The sequence below is a fragment of the Anastrepha ludens genome, chromosome 5 (assembly GCF_028408465.1).
Source record: "Anastrepha ludens isolate Willacy chromosome 5, idAnaLude1.1, whole genome shotgun sequence".
NCBI lineage: Eukaryota > Metazoa > Arthropoda > Insecta > Diptera > Tephritidae > Anastrepha > Anastrepha ludens.
The window spans coordinates 88,999,237-89,016,770 of NC_071501.1; the positions used below are offsets into that span (position 1 = coordinate 88,999,237).

The 17,534-nt window shown below is 42.9% G+C and overlaps 1 protein-coding gene across 2 annotated transcripts in view; it reads left to right on the plus strand.

Annotated features, from left to right (window-relative positions):
* LOC128863814 (uncharacterized) overlaps positions 1 to 17,534 on the plus strand; it is a 47,399-nt gene that overhangs the window by 16,419 nt on the left and 13,446 nt on the right. The window contains exons 3-16 of one of the 2 annotated variants that reach the window (XM_054103177.1): positions 4,651 to 4,697; positions 4,805 to 4,942; positions 5,127 to 5,302; positions 5,384 to 5,656; positions 9,945 to 10,070; positions 10,228 to 10,299; positions 10,456 to 11,221; positions 11,283 to 11,404; positions 11,601 to 13,032; positions 13,108 to 13,507; positions 14,226 to 15,571; positions 15,635 to 15,833; positions 15,896 to 16,057; positions 16,422 to 16,445. In XM_054103177.1, coding sequence (XP_053959152.1) covers positions 4,651 to 4,697; positions 4,805 to 4,942; positions 5,127 to 5,302; positions 5,384 to 5,656; positions 9,945 to 10,070; positions 10,228 to 10,299; positions 10,456 to 11,221; positions 11,283 to 11,404; positions 11,601 to 13,032; positions 13,108 to 13,507; positions 14,226 to 15,571; positions 15,635 to 15,833; positions 15,896 to 16,057; positions 16,422 to 16,445 — 5,283 coding nt within the window. Of the gene's footprint in view, positions 1 to 4,650; positions 4,698 to 4,804; positions 4,943 to 5,126; positions 5,303 to 5,383; positions 5,657 to 9,944; positions 10,071 to 10,227; positions 10,300 to 10,455; positions 11,222 to 11,282; positions 11,405 to 11,600; positions 13,033 to 13,107; positions 13,508 to 14,225; positions 15,572 to 15,634; positions 15,834 to 15,895; positions 16,058 to 16,421; positions 16,446 to 17,534 lie in introns of those variants that run through there. The other variant, XM_054103173.1, reaches the window with a different exon arrangement.

Consider the following 17,534-nt stretch of genomic DNA (forward strand, 5'->3'; position numbering starts at 1 on the left):
ATACGCAATTTTGTAATAGTGCAATAAGGAGGACGACACAATCGCTTGCAACTATTACACAACGATAGTACGACCCGTTATTTCCTATGGTGTCACCACCTACGGGAATGACCTGCACTTAACTGCACCAAATCCCGGAACGAAATGGAAGTAATGCACTGAAAAGAGTGAATTTTCGCCTCTATAAATACTTTAGAACCTTTGATAAAACTTCTTCCAGTAGGTTTCTAATGCGAACTTTGAGCTCGCAGCCATGCAATAAAACTGAAAACTGGTTTGTCTTTGAAATTCTAGATAGCATTTCGAGAAACTTGCGACTGTTAAACTTCCTTAGGACAAAAAATTGTCTACATACATCACAGAGCGAATCAAATGGAAGTACTTCATGGGCTTGGATTTACGGACTGCGTTCATTTTTACAGAGGACTGCAGGCCAAAGGTTAAGATAGGTGGTGGGATTCCGCTCAGCCCAGTTATCTTTGGTTTTCTACCGATTTCGTTGCACCATGAATGGTTCGAAGACCATATTTAGGAATTTTTGGTATGAACAATTGATGAATGAAATGGAAAACAAGGAAAAAATTTTCATACCCGGAAATATTCGAATTGAATATCAAATAATCAGCCGAAACGGTGATGTCAATTGACCACCTAGAATCTGCTATTTGAATTAAAATATAGGGTTGGCAACTAAGTAATTTCGGATTTCTTTTAGAAAATAAAATACAATTTGTTCATGGAACTAAATAACTTTATTCTGTAATGTAATGCCCATTGGATGGTAAGAGTTCAAAGTAGACAATTCCTTTGTAATCCCGCCAAACTGATAACAAAATCTTATTTTGGTGAATATCAGCTTTTGACGTTGTTTGAGTTGGTTCACCTGGCCTGCTCAACTATCTCTTCCGCTCGATATTGTTGGAAACAACCCATTTTCATCGCCAGTTATTAGTCGTTTTAAAAATGGATCATTTTCATAACGTTTCTTTAGCAAATCGCAGCTGTTAATGCGTTGCATTAAATGCGTTTCTTTCAGTTCGTGAGGAATCCATGTATCGAGTTTTTCAACACAGCCAGGTTGTTTAAAGTGATTTTTAACGCGTGTATGAGATACACGAAGCTTCTCTGCAATCTCATGAAGCTTCTCTGCAATCTCACGTGTTGTACTGTGACGGTGCGATTCGATTATTGCTTTGATTAGGGCGTCATCAACTTCAACTGGACGACCAGAGTGTTTTTCATCTTTGAGTGAAAAATCACCAGAACGATATTTGGCAAACCAATTTTGACACTGCCGTTCTTTTGAGGCTTCGTCACCATAAACACCACATAGCCTTTTATGGGCTTGTGATGCGGTTTTCCCTTTACGGAAATAAAAAAGCAAAATATGACGAAAATGTTCCTTTTGATTTTCCATTTCTCAACGAACGCCAAACGAAAACTACGCAACCGATCCAGAAACTTTTTTTACTGATTGACAGCTGAATTGCCAACTGTCAAATAACAACATGTGTGTTAGATTTGTAGTATGCCTGCAAACCTAAAAATTCAACTGAAACCATCTATGAGTGAAATCCGCAATTACTTAGTTGCCAACCCAATACTTTAAGAAGGGTTGTATGTTGCCTTTAAGGATAAAAGTTACGCCAATCGTCAAGAGATGAAGCATGAAATCGAAATCACTATAGGTGAAATACACCCGTCGAATAAAAATGACGCATCGCGTGATTGTAAATTTTGACATTTTAATATTTTGTAATTTAATTTCCAAAAAAAAACCTGGTTCATACTTTAACAAAAGCCATTTGAATCAAATTTACTAACTTTCTAATAAATTTATAAAAATTCATCAAATTTTCATCGGGGTGTCCAACTTTTTAATTAGGATTATTAGAAAACTTTTGAGAATTTTTTCTTCTTTGTTCACTCCTCTCAGGAGCATAGGGCCTCGACAAGACTGTCTCGGCTTTGTACGGCGTCACACCAAGGTCTCCGAAATGTCCAATTGTTGAGAACGACGGTGAACTGATGTTCCTGGTGATTCACGAACTCTCTCGGCCACAGCAGCAATATTTTCGGGTGTACGCACGGTTTTTGGTCGGTCACGCGTTGGTTTGTCAATAATCAACCCAGTTTCTCTTACTTTTTTCGCAAAGTCACGCACATACGCTGCATTCGGTGCTTTTCTTCTTCCCATTGCCGTACGTAATTTTCGTACACATTCTGCAACATTACCATGATTTTCAAAGTAATGTCGCAATATTTCCCCGCGTTTTTTGAGCGTATACACAACCATTTTCGTTCAGCGGAAGAATAAAACTAATTTTCTGTCAAATCAGATGACAGCTAAGTGTTACCATTCTTCAAATAATACCTAGTTCAAATCCGTAACGATAGATGGCGGGCCCTGTATTTGGCTGGAAAATCACAACCAGCTATTGTTCGTGAGCTCGAGCACCTTAAAGTTTTTGTTTACCGCACCATTACTCAGTACAAAGGTATTGGTAGCAACACGAAACGTCATGGAGGTGGTGATCAAAAGATTGCAACGTCACGTGGAGTGGTTCAAAAAGTGAAAAAGCGACTTGAGCGAAATCCCCGAAGAAGTGCCAATCAAATGGCGAAAGAACTGAAAATATCTGACCGTAGCATCCACCGCATACTGAAAAATGATCTCAAAGTCAAGTCTTCCAAGTTCCAAAAGACGCAAGCGGTGTGAGATCCCCAAAGCAGCAACAAGTGAGACTTGAGACCGGCGGGCCAATTAAAAGGTCAAAAAAATCGATTTTTTGTTTCTTCCTGAAATCAATAGCTTAGATATTCAAGAACATGAGACACAAATTTTCAGAGTTAAATTCCAAGTATTTGCAACCGTGCGCTTACTGTTGTGGTTTGAAGCGCGTTTTCTCGGCTTTTCATTTTCACGATTTTACCTAATTTATGTACACGATTGCAAAAAAACTAAACGAGCTATCCATTTCATTCAAAATGCGTTATCTTCAGTATTGTTTTCTCTTCTATGCGAACTAAAAAAAACATCCAAAAACTTTTTTTAAGCGACTTTTTTACCCAGTTGAAGAGTTTTTTTTCCTTGAAAAACCACTTTTTTTTTCTACCTTCCCCAAAAATTCGAATTTTACGTGTTTCTCCCAATTTTCTTAGTTCATATCGAAGATAATTACATCAAAATTAAAATTCTTTTTTTTTTTTTGTTTTCAGATGAAAATTGCAAGTTGTATCTTGCACAGAAGTTGGATACTTCAGTGGCAAGGCGCTCTGGGAATCTATTGATAACTCGGCTTACAATATATTGTTGAAGATTGTCCTGTTTTTTTTTTTAGTTCAAATATATATTAAACTATCCCCAAAACTTCATTTGGCTAATTTTTTTTTTCTCATCCTACAACGCTTCGCGAAAACTACTGAATTTAGGACATCTAATTGGCCCGCCGGCCTTGAGAGAGAGAAGGAGTTCCTTCGCTTGGCCAAAAAGCGCTCAATTTCCGAACAATGTGTTTCCTGACGAGAAAATGGTTCAAATTGAGCAATTCGTAAGCTCCCAAAACGATAGGGTTTATTTGACCGACTGTTCATACGAGAATTTGAGTCATCGATTGGCCACCAGGAGGCAGCACCCGCCGCATGTAATCGTTTGGGTCGCTGTAACCGCAGATGGGCGCTCTCCAATCTCCGAAGAAATTGAGTCGGCACAACACCCCTACTGTGAATGTCCTGCACTTCGAAGAAAGTGCGATTATTTCTTTGAAGACCTTTTCATCAAATCAGTCAAACTGCAAAATGTCTCACTCAAGGGATTAGTTAACTCCTTAAAAAGATCTAAGTGGTTTAAGCAACTTAGTTAGGGGATGGAAATCAAATGCAGGTATCACGATGGGCCTTAGGGACCCCGAGGGTCTTATCTCAAAGTGTGCTGTCAGTTTAAGCCTCGTTTATGAGTGCTCCTTCGTAGGAGTACTGTCTGCAACAACAATATCTTGGCTATGAAAAATCAAGCAACTGTCAAACACGTAGAAGCGGACTAGGCTAAGCAAAAGTGCTACAAGCAGACCGCTCTTGGAGGCAAGTGAAGTTCCTAGCTTGAAATAAATCTAATTTTAAATTGCTTATTAAGCCCCTATGTTTCAGCTATATATACGGGAAAATATATATACTTAGACTCATAGTATTCCTCAATTCCACTTATCGTTTGCAACAAAAGAAACCATAAAGTATCTGTTAAAACTTAGTGCACTTCACTTCCCATCTGCGGCTTGGCCGCCAATCAGTCTTAGTATTATTTCCATTAAAAACCATTTAATCAGTAATAATTGAAATTTAAACGCCTAACTCATTTTCCCAGTGTCGGTTGGTGTGCGACTGCGCACTGCACTCTGCACGCCGGTCAACAAGTTCGTTGCACTCATTGGCTGCATTGCCGCTGTTGAGCCATGGTTCCACTCTTTATTTGCAACTAATTTCGTGTTGCTAATTATTTTTGCCGTCTTCGCTTACCACTACATACATGTGAACTTACTTACATATATTTGTGTCTACATAGAGTTAAGTTCGCACTATATACCACACACAGACACACACACACTTGCATATTAGCTCATCAAGTGCTCACTACTGTCTTCCTTCCTTTTGCAGGTTTACATCACGCAGTTTCACTAGGCACCATCGAGGTGGCGTCTAAGGTAAGCACCACGAAATTGCACCGAACTGCACTCAAACCATGGCTGCGGCTGCCGCTGCAAGTCGCTTATGAAACCCATTAATTATTGCACTTTTCGCTTCATTGCAGTCAGCGGCTTCTAGCCATTACGATCGCAGTTACGACTCCGAAGATGAGAATATGAGTCGACGCCGTTTACGACACACCTCCTCCACAGAACTGTATCCGCGTCCATCCGTTTATTCGAAAGGCGATATACGCGAACAGGTGAATGCTCTGCTGCTAGAGCGAATTTTTATTTTTTATTTTTATTTTTTTTGCTGTTCTTTTATTATATTTTTGGTTTTCGTTTTTGTGGCTTATTTTCATCTGCACCTTTTTTGCTGTGCAATCTTCCGCTATGCCTCTTATATTTGGTCATTTTTGTTTCGTTTTTTGCCCTTAAGTACAGTACTGCCTAACTGATCGTCAGCTGCATAGCATCGAGAGGCCGCGTCGCGATCGTTTCTTTGGCTGTCTCTCGAGGCGTAGCGGTGTGCCGCAATCCTTTCTGGGTGGCTGTGTGGGGCGTCGAGTGCCCTCCGACGAGAATTTAGCTGCTTACGCACCATTCTACAAGTATCCGCGGCAAGTGAAATTTTATGGGTTGACTTTTTTGGTTTATTTATTTTTGAAAAATATTAATTGTTGATCTCATCTATTTTGCAGCTATCAACGACCATTTCCCAATCACGACGATAAATCACCTGACTCCGATATGGATAGTTCCTATTTTAGACGACAACCAGCTTCAATATTGAGCACTGCGAAAATGCAAGACACTGGTGGTGGTGGTGGTGGTGGCGTCGGTGTCGGTGTCGGTGTCGGTGTCGGTGTAACACCAGGCGTCAACATGGGGGCGGGCCCAAGTCAACGCTACTCTTGGGTGGGCGTTCAAACAGGAATTGGAAATGAGAATATCAACTTTACGAACGACCCAAGGTACCTAATATTAGCTTTGTTGAAGGCATTTGCTCAGCTACCAAAAACATTGTGGGATGGTCATGAACATTGGGTATAGGTTTTGATTTGTTACGCAAAAATTTTGGTTCCTCTTATCTCTATTGCTGCCTCTACTATTTTAAAGTTTTCATTTTTATAAATTTTATTTTTAAATTTTCTTAACATAAAAAAAATATCTCCAGAACCACCGAACAGGCGGTGTGAAGCCAGTTACCACACTCGAACGTTCTTACGATGGGTTGAGGAGTCTGCATTCCTACCAAATACCTGAGTAGCTACTCGATTTTACCAGAATCGTCAATCATTTAATGATCCATGCCCACAATGGCAGCCATGCACAAACAAATTCGTCTACTTTGTCCAACGTAACACTCAGCTCAAGTAAATACTGAGTATCTAACAGTTTGTGGCTCTTCTGCGTTCCTACAATATAAGTCGATTAAGATACCTTATAGAAACTTATGGAGTCCCATTGAAATGTGGACTATTATCTTCTCATTCACTCTGACCCAGTGCGTCCGGTTTTGTGGCTAATACCACGGAGTTTGTTTAATGAAGACCGCTTGTAGTGAGTTTAATAGAAGCGAGCGGCATGCTTATCAAATTCTCTCAACGCGACTGTCGGGAATTCTACTATGACTATCTTTGGGTGAACTGTTTGGGCGAGCTCGAAATGAATTGATATTCGAAAAAGGCGAGCCAAAAATCACCGAGATGGTAACTCCTAAAATTTACAGGTTAAAAAGCCTATTGCATTCAAAGTTCTGGAAAGTAAAAGCATTGATAGTCATGGAGGAAAAGAGAGAAGTGACAAAAAGAAAGATTTAGGATAAAATAGAGTCCGAGATAACTAGTCTTGTGGGGAGTTTCCAGATTCTTTGGTAAGTCTGAAATTATTCTCCACTTTGAGAGAACGAATTTTACTCATCATTCTCATGACATCGGAACACAAAATTCGTAGCCTTGCTCTGGCAAAGGCAGGACACTCACAGAGAAAATGCTCAATGCCAACCGTCTCCTCTAAGCAAGACAGGTAAATCGGATACTCAATGATTCCAGTGGTGGACATATGCTGACCCCATGGGCTTTATCCTCTATTAATGCCGAATATAAACCAAACGTCTTTTCTACCAAGTTTTTGAAGAAAGTTCGACAGGTTTCTGTTTGTCCTTGTCAAAGAACATTTTGCAGTTCTGCAGCTTTCTAGATTGGGCCATCGCTCTTTATGTAAATTGTTTACAAAACACTAATTCAATTTCTGATTCCTGTAGCACTGATTCCGTTTATAGGTTCTGGTCCATGTGAGGTAACCGCTGATCTGCAGTTGGCCAATTCATCGGCAATTTCATTTCCTTGAACACCGCGATGTCCTGCAACTCATATAAGTAGAAGCTTATTCCGTTCTGCAACAGAATTAAGCTTCTTCGTACATTTCTTCTTACATTCCTGAACAATCTTTGCGGTTTGCTTTGCGTTCTCCAGGGCTTGTAGCGCAGCCTGACTGTCACTAAAGACTCCAATCTTTTTCCCGCTCCACCTCTGCTCAATTAACGGGCGCCTTTGCATTCCAAAGACATGAGGGATATGATGAAGCGTTTGTAGAGTATTCAATGGTAATCTGCAAATTAACAATCGGCCTCCGTTGCACAACTTTTTCACGCTCATTTCTTATGGCCTGTAAAAAGTTGAGAGAAGGGAGTATCTCAAAGAGTAGACATGGCTGTTGGGAAAGAGGTATTGATGAGCTTTTAAGGAGGCAAGTGAGTATATGGAGGCTTGGTGTCCAGACCTTACCAGACAGCTGACCTTGGGGTTCAGTGATTGTCATATGTCTTTCTGCAAGTAGATCGCGACAGTTTATTCGAATGGATGACCTCTTAAATGCCTATTTTTTCTAAGATAACCCACTCGGCAAGGAAACTCTCATGAGTAGATTTGTAGCCTCACAGCTACACCTACGTACTAAAGAACCCTCCACTATCTACCACTATCCTCGCGGAACTGCCAAAAAGGTATTACCTCACGGGGCTGGTTTGCTCAAAAGCTTCAAGTTATTGTTGAGGCCTACGAAACTCCGGACGTCTTAGATCATTATGAATGTGTGTTGCATGCAAGCAGATTCTGTTCCAGTTATTAGCAGATTTCAGCATCAAATGCACAATAATTTTTTAGCTTGGAGGTTTCGGGAGCATAGCGTGCACAGTGGAATAAGACGTGGTCAACGTCTTCTTCTCTGTGCAGATTGGGCAGTTTGATGAAATGTCATGGGGAAATCTATGGGGGTATTTAGTTTTTGGTGACAGTTTGCCATGGTTCCTTTCTAGCCACGTCGTAAGTAAAGGTATTAGCTCTTGCTTCCATCTACCCTTGGGTGACCTGTCCCACCGATCTTGCCAGAGGGCGAGCGAAAAACTCCTTTCCTCTGCTGCAATTTCTTTACGCCTTGCTCTACCGTTTTGTGCGGATATCCTTAATATATACTGACTTCATTTCTTTTGCCAGAATATCTATTGAGAATAGTCCTGCAATGACAAAGGATGCGTCTTTCGAAATTGTACGAAAGCCTTCACAAAGCGTTTAGCCGATAGACGGGTATTCGTTTTTTTTTTTTTTGCATAGCTATTTATAGTCAATGCATCAGCCCAGATCGGCGCCGCGTACGAGAGAACCGAGTTGACAACCCTACTGTATAGGATTCTTTTGCCATGACTAGGGTCCCCATTGTTTAAATTATTCGTGCCAGACAAGACTGCATAGGCGACACCTTCTTCGCAGTGTATTCCAGGATCATTTCAAGTTGAAACGAATATCAAATTTAATAGCGGTTTTGGAAGTGATAGTTACAGCTCCAACATTTACTTTCATAAATTCGATTGACTTCCTGCAACTTATTAAAACCGCAAGAATTTTGCGTTCTGCTAAATCCGGGTTCATGTACGTTAACCAAGTCTTGATCCCATTGTACTTACTGATTCGCTGGCGATCCTCTCAATATCTTGGATGTATTTTGCAACTATAGACATCGCGAATCCAATGGCTTTCGTTCTAGGAGGCATATCCAGTCTTAGAACACCGTTATACATACGGCTCTTTAGTAGAGGGCCTAAAACTGCACCTCGGGGGACCCCTGCTGTTACATTGTACTCCTCAATGCCTTTATCAATTCTGAACCTCAGTGTGCGACCCGAATGCCATGCAAGCGGCAGGTATCTGTGCATTGAATATTTATGAGCCAACTTGGTGGCCGCCGTAGCCGAATGGGTTGGTGCGTGATTATCATTCGGAATTCACAGAGAGAACGTCGGTTCGAATCTCGGTGAAACACCAAAATTAAGAAAAAGATTTTTCTAATAGCGGTTGCCCCTCGGCAGGCAATTGCAAACCTCCGAGTGTACTTCTGCCATGAAAAAGCTCCTCATAAAAAATATCTGCCGTTCGGAGTCGGCTTGAAACTGTAGGTCCCTCCATTTGTGGAACAACATCAACACGCACACCACAAATAGGAGGAGGAGCTAGGCCAAACACCCAAAAAAAGGGTGTACGCGCCAGTTATATATATACTACAATAGTATATATAACTTGGTGGCAGTATGGACACCATAGGTGATAAAGCGCTCTGTTTTTTAACTCACTTTATTTACTTTATTTTGCATCTAACTCTCTAATTATATTTTCTATCATCTTACGCTTCGAAATTTGTCCTTCTACTGCTTATAAATTTATGTTTTTTTTAACCTCAACTACACCTTGACACAGCTCATACATAAGGCATCACAGAATTCATCATATTTCCATACTAATGCGCATTTTGAAGTTTCTCTATTTGCCTCAGTCTTTTTTTTAACTATCGCGCACTTTTTTACTCTCTATCCTTACTTACTCTCGCTAATATTCTCCCGTATTCACGACCTGCTTGAACGCCGCATGCATCTCTCAATATTCACTGAATACCACAGCAGTCAGTCAGAAAGTTCTCATCAAAGCGCTCAGCACCTCCTATTGAACTCTTTGTTGACGTTGCGACACAAGCGCACCGAAGAGTACAGTCAGCATATCGCAGACAAACCCATACTTAGAAATCACCAATCACTTTTGCGCTCAAGCTCGTGCTTTAAGCTCGACTTTTCTACCATTACCATTAAAAGTAATTGAAAGCAAATTAAAAGCTAAAAATGTACTTGTCTCTATTCCTCTATTTGTTATTATCGTTTTTTGCAAACACACAAAAAAAATAATAATATCGATTACACTTGCAAAAATTCTTCAGCGCAAGCCTGACTTGCTGGCTAACACCGACTGACTACCAATATCGGAATATTTATATGACGAATTGTTTTGCACTTTGCGCACAGAATCATTTTCAAAACTTCACTAAACCACTCGAAAATGTTTGGTATGTAGAAAAATAAACAAAAATAGAAATTTAAATAAAACCGCAGCATGAGAAATAACCGCCGAACGGGTTAAATAGTACTTTATTGAGTCGAAACTCTTTCATAGAAATGTGCGTGTGTAGGCGTATGTGTGTAATGCTATCCACTTTATTGCAGTTCGTACCACTATCCCACCCATGTCGGACTGCCAGCCGGCCAACAACTACAAATGGGCGGCACAACACCGAGGTAAACTTGAGCAAAAGCTTCTAACATCAGCTAAATTGTAACTAAATGAGCTGTTCATCGCTTTTATCGACTCCCTCTCACTCTCTCTCTTGCTCTTCTCCTATCTTCCCCCTCCCACGCACGTACACCCTCTCTTTTGCTCTCTTTCACTTTTAGAACAAAGCATGTCAGCTTCGCCCGTTCGCATACACTCACCTCCTTCGACGATGTCAATTTGGGCTTACGTTCCTCTGGTCGCATGAAGACCGCACGCAGCCAAGAGCGTCTAATTGGCGGCAAGAAACCGATCATTGCCACTGGCTCTTTGTACGAGTCTATACAACTGCCAACTCGTATAGGCCAACCAACTGCACTGCATCCACAACAGCAAATGCAACAACAGCAACTGCAACAACAGCAAATGCAACAACAGCAACAGCAGCAGCAGCAGCAATCTCATCCGCCGTCTAATTATATTACGACTTTACCGCCCACGATCGCCATGCATCCACATCAACAGGCTGTCATACATCAGCATGCGCCACACATCCATCCACCGCATGGGCATGGCCATTCACATCAACATCATCATGGACCGCCTATTCATATACATCAATTTGTGCCGGCAGCTTTTGCCGGCTCAGACTTGGGAGCTCAGGTGCAAACTGAACAACCGATTTCTTTGTTATCCGGCAGGCCACTATCGCACATGGATGACATACCACTTGGTGTCGGTGGTGCTGGAGCGACGCATGGTGGCGTCATGCCCGCTGGCTTAGGGGTGTTGACATGCGCCACGCAGGTACTTGCACCACCTAGTCCCGAAGTGCTGGTTGTGGAGAAGAAGTTTCGCAATGCTATGAAAACACAGGCCACGCAAACGGAGCTCCGGAAAGATGGATTTACGCAGGTCTTGGCGCTAAGTCCAAGAACGATGCATAAAGTAAGTGAGAGGGTAAGAGGTGGGCGCGGTTTGAGAGTTTAAATCCATTCCTTTGTTTCAGGTTAAGGTGGTATCACAAGGCGCACAAACGAATGGTCTGCTGAATGGAAAGAAGCTCACAAAGAGTCTGTCAGAAATGCCGAACGGAAAAGTTGTACCGGGCGCAGATATCGGACAAATCAGGTAGGTTGAAGAAACAAGTCTTTACTGATGCGAAACAAAATGAAAAAAAAAATAAAACAATTTGCCAAGTTTTTCATTCTCGTAGAACTTTGAAAAGCTTCTATAGCACTGATAAACTTTTTCTCTTTGTTTTCATTTCTGCAACCCTTAAACTTCTGCACAATTATCTTTAAAATTTCTCTATTCCTCTTTTCAGAAGTTTTGTCGACCATAGCGCCGTGTATCGCACCCAATCAGAGGAGCCGCCGAAGTCGCCACTTGATCTCGACGATCCGAACAATATAAACTACTATGAACCGCCACCTCCACTCGACACAATTTCCTACTACAGCCGTCGCTCATCACAACTACCCTCCGAGGAGAGTACACCCTTCTTTCCCAAGGACGCAATTGCCTTCGATTATGAGAGCAATAGTTTGCCACGGCGCGCTTGTACATTCCATCGTGAAAGCAGTTTTAGCTCGAACAGTCTGCCCCGCCGTGAGCCACAACATGCGCACGAGATTTGCAAGCACATTACCGAGTGCACGGAGTTAATGGGTGACATTAATGGTGGTGTTGGTGGTGGGTTGCTAGATTTCTCTAAACCTCACCTGCTACCACCACCCAGCGAATACTGTAGAGAAGCCGATGAGCCACTGACATCCACGTCTACGCTCACAGCAGAGCCGAGCGGCGCAAGCGGCGTGCCCGAAGTTGTGGAAGTGAATCGACGCAAGTCGATGGTAGCCACGCTGCCGCCACCGGATGTCGATATTACACCTACACCCTTCAGACGCGATGACATACGCCGTCAATCAATGCCCATCTATGTGAAAACAGAGAAATTGATTGATGGCTTTGGACCACGCTCTTCATTTCGCTCGAAAACCAAACCAAAGACGGTGGTGGCTGGTGGAGATGTATTCGATGAGAAGGAGATATTTATAGATTTTAAGCCGCATGTTTCGCTGAAAACAGCTGCACAAGTCGCGCAAGCTCAATACAGACCTCTATACAAGCCGCTGCCACCTCCGCCGACAACGGAGGAAATAACACAGCAAAGAGTAGTGGAAGAATGCGAAAACTGTCGTGCACTGCAGGAAGCCGAACCGCGCTCATCAGTTAGTGAAGATGATTACGAAGATGGAGCTGAGCAGGAACGCCAACCCGAAACAGAAGAAGATAAAACACATTTGGAGGTAAGCGATCAGCATGATCCGCTCTACGAGAATGTGCCAAGTGTCTATAAGCCCATGAACGTGCCGCGTGTGGCAGCCGAGCGACGAGCCAGCATGCGCAAACGTTCCGTAAGTTTAGATGAGCAAAGCGTTGCACCGGAAAAGTGTATTGACGTGTCGGCACCACCCAGTCCTTGCCGCGAGGAATTGCTATTTGCGAATGCATCCACATACCCATCATCAGACTCGTTGGCGAACGATGTGACACGCGATCATTCGGATGGTATTTGGAATGAGTCACAGGTCACGGTGCTAACTGCCGAACAAAAGGAGGGCTCTGAAGGCTCGTATACCTCGAATATGTTATTGACGCCAACGTCGAGGCGAAAAAATCTATTGCTACAACACCAGCAACGCAGCTCGGTGGACACAGATGCATTAGATTTGGAGGACACGCAAGTCGATTTGGTGAGCTTGTTGCTTTTGTGCTTCAATATCAGTTTTAATTACTTTTTTACTTTACTCAACTTTTCGCTTTTGCAGAGTCCCACTTATGGAATTGCAGTGAGCCCGCTGTCAAACGTGTCCAAACCAGTTAAAAGTGGCACTCCCATCACGCAGCAGCCACAAGCAAGCCGTGAACTCAAGTCGACCACACTAACCGTGCCACTGAATATCACCCCACCCTCTATTGCGGTCACACCAAGTCTGCCGGTGGCTAAGGAAACGTCACCTAAGAAATCGCCGGGCACCAGCAAGCGCATCATACAGGAGTTACCTACATTGTCATGCGATGGACGACGCACCTCTGACGTGCAACTGACGCGTGCCTCAATAGACGCGACCACAGCCAACAAGTTCAATAACCACACTGATGTCTCCGAGTGCAGCACGAATACGGATGAATATGCCACTTGTACCGACACATCGAAGCGCACACCAGGTATTAAGACACCACCAACAACAACAAGCTCATCATCAACGACACAAGTACCAGGTTTGAGAAGCGACAAGTGTCAATAGATCAGTCAATCAATAGATTAGTGTGCCTTGCTGCTTAAGATAAAACAAAAACAAAGAGTAATCAACCATCTAAGCATCCAACCAATCATCGTGAAAATAGCCACTCACCTCAACCACCTCAGCCACCTAAGTCGTCAACCAATCAACCAAACATCCTTCATCCGCAAAACTAGCTACTTATTCATTATCCATCCATCTTTCAGTGGCTGTCAATCCGTCATCAAAAGATTACATAAATAACCAATCCACACATAATCCTCTGACTGATTTGTATGCACTTAGCCACATACACTCACACATAGTATTTGTCTCACGGACACTCATACATTGTCACGCACACACGCAAGCAGTTAGGCTTTTTAGCTGTGTTCTCCTTTCCTCTCTTCACTCATTCTTCCGTTTGTGTCATATTATTTGTGTTGCAATGTCCGTCCTTAGCTCATAACTTGTATGCCTTAAATGACTTTCGTATGGTATTTGTTGTTGTTGCTTGATGAACGCTTCTGTAAAAAATAAATGTATGTAATGCTTCTTAGCTTGACTTAATGCAACGCTCACTTAGAGTGTAGTCTACCCGCAGCTGTGCACAGTTTTAAACGGTTTACTATTTTTATTTCAATCTCCATCTACCCCAACAGTTTCCACACAAAGTTCACAAATCGACCGCACCCAAGGCTCATCCTTCGAGAGCGCCTCCTCGCTCTATTCAACACGTGGTGATATACTAACCGAAGACATACTGCAACACGACGAAAAACCCACTAAGTCACATAAGATCGAGCGCGAAATGCAACTGAAGTCGCCTGTATCCACGGCCGAAATGACTAAGCGTTCACCCTCGCACTCGATTAGTAGCACATCCTCGAGCAGCTATAATGTGGCTGGGTTGAAAACACCATCGCCATCAGCAAAGGATGCTGAAAAGCGTGTAGACATTCCTGAGAAGACAGTATCCAAACCGGCACTACCAGCGAGTGTTATACAGCCTGCAGCCACCGAGCCTGTAAGTGGCCGCGAGAAGCCACGCATCAAACCCGAGTCCATATCGGATGATGAACGCAGTGAAGTGCGCTACTCATCTTCTGGTTACTACGAGAGTCCACACGATGATGAGCATCTAATAAAGTCACGTCGTCATCGACTCGACGAGGAGCGCAAACGTCGTAAAACTACAATGAAATTAGACATCGAAAAGGAGAATTTGCGCGCGCTCACCAGCCCAATTAAGAAGTTACCGGCAGCGACAGCGGGAGCTCAGGTTCCATCTATAGCCGGCGCAAAGGATAAGCTGCCCGAAAAGCAAACCACCAGCGGCACAACGCACGTAATCGACACAGCAAGTCCGAACCGCATTAAACGTTTCCGCCCGAAAATACGTCGGCAGCTGAGACGTAGTTCGCGCGATGATAGCACGCCGAAAAGACAGAAGAACCTAGTCAATCTATACGGCATACCACCGACAGCGGGTAGCACCGAAAAGCTGCTAGACTACAGCGTTAGCCTTAAGAAGGAGGAACGTGAAGAGTTGCCAGTTGCCGAATGTAAGACGAGTAAAGTCATCACATCGCCACAAACAACAACGAAAACCAAAACTTCCTCGGATGTTTGTCAGTTGAAAGCAAAATCCATAGAATCGTTGCGCTCTGTCTCACCAGGCTCAGATTCGGTATTCTATAGTGAGGCTGATGGACCAACACAAGAACCGCATAGTCACTGCTTGCATTGCGGCAAAGGTGGTGAGGGCCAGACTACGCATATAAGTGCATTGGCTGGTGACTCAGTCGAATCGCTGCCATATATTGAGAACGAGCATGAACAGGATATTGTGAAGCCTCCATCAGACTTTGCAGACTCACCTGTGACTACTAAAACTACACAGCGGCTCTACAAGAAAATGGATAAACGTTTTCGTTCCGAAGAGCGTTATCATGGCGGCGAGCGTGGACGTCACTACAAAACGCGACAGGAGAATATACGCGCAAAGGTGGGTGCAAAGAAGAGTTGTCGGAAATGTGAGTATTTTTCAAATCCAATTCAAAATTTTTAGAGCGAAGAACGTAGTCGCGAAAGTGTACACACTCGCAGTCCACAAAGCTTACGTCCAGCTGGTTCCAGTCCATGTGTTCTGCCCGATGCCGCTGTTGAACAGAGTCAGCAGATCATCTATCGCGGCCACTACGATCCTGCGCGTTATTCGCGTCTCACCGATGCAGATGTCTGGACACAGTTGAATCATCAGAGTTTTGGTAGAAAAATACTTGCGACATTTTATCGAATATTTAATGCATTCTTTGTTACCTCTCAACAGATCGTCATCGTGACCGCCGCCCATCAACGGAGTCTGAGCGCAGTTTTCATTCAAAGTACCAAGTCATACTTCATCGCCTGGTGCAGCGTCGTTGCACTTTGGAAATGTACCATCGACAGCGCAATAACAGTTTTCGTAAGTTGAAAGAGATATGTAAGAGGGGTGGATAGAAAGTACCTCTAGGTAGGATTGTAATTAAAAGCGCTCAAAATTCGACCAACTTGAAATTACTTGAATACCTTTGGCTTATGAAAAGTATGCTAAGTACGCCTGTCATGCGTGTTCACAATCTCCTGTTAGTACTTCAGCGTAGAGTTGTATGTCTTTTCTGTTGATGTTTGCCCCTACCTTTATAGGTTGTGGATCAATGAGTCTTTTTGATTGCTGCATGCCCGTTTGGGCTCTTCAGTACTCGATTAAGTCTCGCTGTTCCTTCTTACGTAAAAAGGCACTTTTGAAACTGTTGTTTACCACGCTGAAAGGTTCAGGACCAATGAAGGGAGTGTTTGCACCATTTTCGCTAAAGTGTCCGGAATTTCATTCTCTTCGTGTTCCTCATGTCCCAGCACCCACATAAGAGTAACAAAGTTTCTTAATGCCAGAGTTTCGAGAATTTTAAAACATTCCCAGACCAACCTTGATTGAAATGAGAAGCTATCTAGCGATTTTAGAGCTACTTGATCGTCAGAGAGAATGTTGATATTGACACCATGCATACCTTTACGAAGATATTCCCTGGTACATAGCACTAAGGCGTGGACCTTCGCCTGAAAAAAAAGAATGCCGTTTTTCCCGTTGAAATTGTCTTCTTGAAGTGTGGTCTGACAATTCCAGTCCCGGCAATGTCGTATTCCATTTTGGGACTATTAGTAAAGCACACATGTGCGTGAAATTCTTGGAGACTTTTAAATTGCTTTCCACCTTGTCACACATCGTTAGGCACGCAGAGTTCAGGATTGAACGGAGAATTCTTACATGCCCTGTAAAATTACCTTCTTTAAGATGAAATAGATAAGGAAGCCTTATGACTGCACTAGCTGCCTACCGTTTGGCTACAAAGTGGAGTGGACTGAGTTCAGTGACCATTTCTAAAGCCGTAGTGGGGCAAGTTCGCAATGCTCCCGTTACGCTCAGACAGGCTGCTCTATATACCTTGTAAAGTACCATCTGAGTCTTAATTTGGCCTACTTTTGGTCACCATACCAAAAAGGAGTAGATGATCATTGGCACTATTATTGTCTTATAAGACCATGTCATCATCTTTAGCCGCAGAACCAATGTTTTATGGTAAAGCCCTTGGCATGTGTATATGAATTTCTCTCAAAGCTTTATTTGTGATGTACGATAAATGAGTTTTCCAGGTCATACTCGTATATACATATAGTTTAATATAGGGAGTCTCATAAGAAAACTCTGCTCGGCCTTATGAGGGCTGGTATTAATGTTTTTGGCCTTGGGTACTTCTAATGTTGTTAGACGCTATCTAATCTTTCCGTTCGAAGATTTGACATATTTTAACTTAAACGCACTCAGAATATTTTCATGTGTAAGACCTATTAGGGCGGCCGCCATAGCCGAATGGGTTGGTGCGTGATTACCATTCGGAATTCACAGAGAGGTCGTTGGTTCGAATCTCGGT